The sequence below is a fragment of the Macrobrachium rosenbergii genome, chromosome 4 (assembly GCF_040412425.1).
Source record: "Macrobrachium rosenbergii isolate ZJJX-2024 chromosome 4, ASM4041242v1, whole genome shotgun sequence".
Classification (NCBI taxonomy): domain Eukaryota; kingdom Metazoa; phylum Arthropoda; class Malacostraca; order Decapoda; family Palaemonidae; genus Macrobrachium; species Macrobrachium rosenbergii.
The window spans coordinates 40,236,279-40,241,598 of record NC_089744.1 but is presented as its reverse complement, the minus strand read 5'-3'; the positions used below and the strand labels follow the sequence as shown (position 1 = coordinate 40,241,598).

General features: G+C 32.8%; 1 protein-coding gene across 2 annotated transcripts in view; it reads right to left on the bottom strand.

Moving 5' to 3' along the window:
- Positions 1–5,027, bottom strand: part of LOC136832971 (visual system homeobox 2-like) — a 121,649-nt gene extending 116,622 nt beyond the window's left edge. The window contains exon 1 of one of the 2 annotated variants that reach the window (XM_067094631.1): positions 4,282–5,027. In XM_067094631.1, the coding sequence (XP_066950732.1) occupies positions 4,282–4,732 (451 nt within the window). In that variant the 5' untranslated portion in view covers positions 4,733–5,027. The remainder of the gene's footprint in view (positions 1–4,281) is intronic. The other variant, XM_067094626.1, reaches the window with a different exon arrangement.
- Positions 5,028–5,320: the final 293 nt, after the last annotated feature.

The following is a 5,320-nucleotide window of genomic DNA, read 5'->3' as shown; positions in this document are numbered from 1 at the left end:
TTTATAAGGATTTAACGAGGTTATAGTAGATGAGGAAACCACCCGTATATTGCAATGAAAGAATCACCTGAGTAGGTTTATGATGTGGACAAACACCAGGAGCACACATACATAATATAAAGGGTAAGAGCTAATGTGTTGTGATTCAACAAGGCTACCTTTCAGGTGTGTCATACTATGGTATGTCATAACAGTGCAATGAGGAATTTCGCTATAGGTATAAAACCGCGGGGTTATTCCTAATTATATACCGTGCGATTTTATAAGCCCCTTGCTGAATTTTCAGTGGAATACTGGCAAGAATTCTTGGTTATGACGGGAGAAATCATGCGCATTGGTTAGACCTAATTCCCCTGGTGAGCGATCTAAAGATTTTAATCTTTTTCAGTCCGAGGCGGACTGAAATAATGAAAAGGAAGCCAACAAAAGCCCTGAAATTTTACTGCGCGTAATCTGTCACCTTTGTTACAAAAACAAGGGAACAAAACTATCTGAAAAATATTTTTAAATGTACAACTCTTTTGGCTGTTGCTGTTCTGACTCTAATTGCTAATCAGCATCAACCAAAACTTACTGAAGAAAAACCATTTTTTATTAGTAAATTCACTTATTACCTTTAAGATATTTATTAACGAATCTGCGTTAAAAGCTGGGTTAAATTAATCATATTCATTCTCCAAATCAAGTAACTACTTGTGGGAGGTGAATATATTATTTTTATTAAAAGGGTGTGTATTAACTGTTAATGGACTTATAAAATAATATAAATAAATAAATAAGTATACATGGGAATATATTATACACACACACACACACACACACACATATATATATATATATATATATATATATATATATTAATATAACAATTTTGCCGTAGTTCTCGGAGATGCTAAACTTCAAATTCGCCGTGACTTCATCCACTCTGGCCTCGATCCAATGCAGTCGACTAACCACCAGTAACAAGTAGCCTACCCTGCGTTGGCTGATGGACTGACAAAAACTACGTTAGCTTTTTCTGGAAAAGGGTTCAAGTTGGTTCCTGTTCTCATGTTAGACTGATGTGTCTCTCGCTGGTAGGCTAGTTTGTTAATCACTGCGCGACAGGGACTATATATATATATATATATATATATATATATATATATATATATATATATATATATATATATATATATATTTTATATATATACATATATATATATATATATATATATATATATATATATATATATATATATATATATATATATATATATATATATATGAATGATTGCATGCTCATGCTAATAGTAGTTGTCCTTTGCACTATAGACGCAGTAAAATGAATGATATTTAGGACATCACCATGAGAGTATTAAATTTGAACAATTAAAAATAGTGTAAAAATAGCATAATTATCAACGCAAAAAAAATCTACATAACATAGAGCAAAAACGACGCTCTAGTACTCATTCTCTTTTAACGGTTTCATCTTTTCAATTTAACCAAATTTTTTGTATCAATTTTAATTATTATATATATGCACTCCGATACACCAACCCAAAATTCTCCTTTCATTTACATATTAGACAATGGGTGACTTGTTATGATCATTCTTGTTAATTCGGTAAGCACTGCATACTCTGTTATTATTATTATTATTATTATTATTATTATTATTATTATTATTATTATTATTAAAAATACTCATAGTAGCATGTGTCTTAAATGGAGAAAGATTTCCACAGTTGTGCAAGGGTACAAATATTTAAGAATAAATCTCTACAGTGAGTTTTCGGGAATCTGTTCGATTCCCCTTTTGAAAAGGGGAATCGAACAAATTCCAAAGCTCTAAAATTTATTTTTAAATAAATATATGTGCCCATACATAACTGTGGATTTCTTTCTATTATTATTATTATTATTATTATTATTATTATTATTATTATTATTATTATTATTATTATTATTATTAATGTACTTTACATAAACGGACATTTCCCTGCGAAAATGACATTTTCCAAAAATATCACATCAAATCAGAATTAAAACATAAGTAGTATTGCGGAAATTATTAATGGAAATTTAAACAGGATTACAAATTCCTAAATGAACATAAATAAATTTATCATGGATCATCTGCACTAAACGTCACTAGCATATTGTTTATTAGGCTAAACACCGGGGAATTTAAAATTTATGCTATTCTGTTTTCGTTATGTATACTAAAAATAGCTAGTTAATTCTAAAACAACATGAATTATAATCGAGAAAACCATATTCAAAATTATCATTGAAGCATATTAAAGATTAAATAAACAAAGCTGTTAAAAGTACAAAAATAATCTCCCATAAGGCAATAATGGTACGTTTTCTTTTTAAGAAATGTGGATGAGTTACCCATAAAATAATCCAGTGTTCGCTATTTCTACTGCAGTTTCCATATTATCGTTCAAAAATTGCCTAACTTTGAAAAGGAGGAAATTTACAAAAGTATTTATACATGTATAATTATATATATTATACATATATAAATGTGTGTTTGTGTGTGTGTGGAGTTTGTGTGTGTACGTGTGTGTGTATCGGAGTTCACTAGAATAAAATAGAAATTTTTAAAGAAAATATATCCTGAATTATATCCGTAAGGTGTGTTCCATTCTAATATATATATATATATATATATATATATATATATATATATATATATATATCTATATATATATATATATATCTGCGGGTGGTGTGTGTGTGTGCGTGTAGTTGTACGTGATTGCCAGAAAATAGGCTAAATGTCATTAAGATCAGCAGATAAGTGTGCAGTAACAGTACGAATATAAATTTATATACATGGATGTACATATACATATACCTATTTAATATTTGATATAATAATTATTATAACATATTATACATATATATATATATATATATATATATATATATATATATATATATATATATATATATTTTATATATATATATAATAATAGCTTGTAGTCAAAAGATAATGACTTTATATCTAAATTTCTCGAGCGTTCCCACTTTTCTTTGAGACAAACGTAGATGTAAGTGAAGAAATAAGGATTGATATATTTATGAATGTTCACTGTAAGTAATAGTATGCATATTCAGTTGCTGAAAGCACATGGAAATAGTGTATATATATATATATATATATATATATATATATATATATATATATGTATATATGTATATATGTGTATATATATATAATATTCATATGCTTGTTTAACAAGTGTGCATAGCCTGTAGGATATTCATGTAATTACATACATAAAAACGCCCTTTGTAAATATATATACACTTGTGTCTAGGTAAAATTGCTGTAAAAATGTTTTACACTTTCATAAATAAAGTTTCAACGTTTTTTTTATGGTAGATATCAGCGTTCTAACAAGTATTATACGCAGTTTACTTAAAAGCACAGGCTTTCAGTATTAATATGTATGTGTATATATATATATATATATATATATATATATATATATATATATATATATATATATATATATATAAAATATATATATGCATATTTCTATATATATATAAATATATATATATATATATATATATATATATATATATATATATATATATATATATATATATATATATATATTAACATTACAATCAATGTTATTTTCTGTTACGTTAAATTTGCAGAGTAGGCTATGTTTCTCAGTTTTTTGCTCTACTAATGTCGTGTGGTTTAAATATTTATTCGTTTTTTAATTAGTTTTTTTGGGGTTGCTGTATTTTTTATGTTTATTGTATGTTTTTTGATTCGTTGCAATTAGCACACGTTTTGCTGATAAAATTGATTTTATTTGTTTATTTTTTACTATTTCTCTAACAAAAATATCACATATGCCCATGAACATTTTATAACTGCCAAGTGGGCAATAGAGTGGTATGCAGGTGTATGAAAATTACACACATGCATACACTCATTATATATATATAATATATGTATATATATATATATACATATACATATATATATAATATATATATATATATATATAACATAATACATTATATATAATATATATATTTTTTTACACAATTTTATATACTCACGTACATTTTGTCAAAAACAAAGCTGATTATGTTGTCAAAACATGATGTGAATAATGACATTTATAAATAAAACTACAGACTATTTAAAGCAAAAACAGCAACTAATGGAATATGAGGAAATAAGGGTGAATGACGCCATGCAAAGGAGACGTTAGCAGACGGGTAAACAAAAGCGACAGGTGCGCTCTGTATGCTTACCTGAGTGGGCGTGACTATGATGATGGGCATCGTGTCTGAGGGCGGGGTCAAGGGCCAACATCTGAGGAGGTCCCGGGCTGAAGGGGTTGAACTGTCCGAAATACCCTCGCATTCCGGCACCCATGCCCGCTCCCGTGCCCACCACCAGGGGTTCGAGGAGTTGAGAGGCCTGCGAGGCCAGGGTGCGAGCTGCTGTGTAGGCTGACGTTCCCAGCGAGGTGCCCAGGGCGGAGGGCGTGATAGATGAGGTCAAGCCACTTGATGCTCCCAAACCCGGAGGTGACCTTTGGCCTTCTGAAGATGACCCAAGTCCGAGAAGTTCCTGGATAGCAAAGGGTGACCTCTGTGGCAATGTTGCAGCTGTTGAAGACGCCCCCATAGTGCCCATTGACCCCATTGTCCCCAACATGTTGGCATAGAGTGCCCCTCTGTCTGGATGGAGTAGATTCATTTTGACTTGTTGAATATATCAACAACACTGATCTTTTTCTTTCAACACTTCCCAGTGAGAAAGGGGAGAGAACGAGAGAGAAATAATATGACCTTAGATATGCAAAGGAGAGGAAGAGCGAGAGAGGTAGACGAGGAGTGCGAGAGAGAAAAAGAGAGGGAGAGAGGAGTGAGGAGAGAGTGTTCGTGAGAGCCCGTAATTCAGGAAGTGTGAGGGGTCAGTGCGGCGTCGGCATCGCGCGGAGCAGGAGAGTAGGAGGAGGAGGAGGAGGCGGCGATGAGACGACGAAGTTTCTGAGGCCGTGGCGGCGGCGGCGGCGTTGGTTGGGTGATGGTGAGGATGGTGCGCGCGTGGGGCAAGATCGGCGACTGGCGCTTGGCGGGGGCGGCAGCCGATGTGGAAGTGCTGCTGCTGATGATGACGATGATGAGGCAAAGGATGAGAAGCGCCTGGCGGGCTGGGGGGTTGTGGCCCAGAGTGGCTCAGGTGGGGAGGTGATCCGGCCTTATTGCGGTGGTGGCCCGCTCCACAACGGTCCTGCGCCGAAACGCGGGCCACACGCACCCTCACTCCGGCTAATATCCCCCC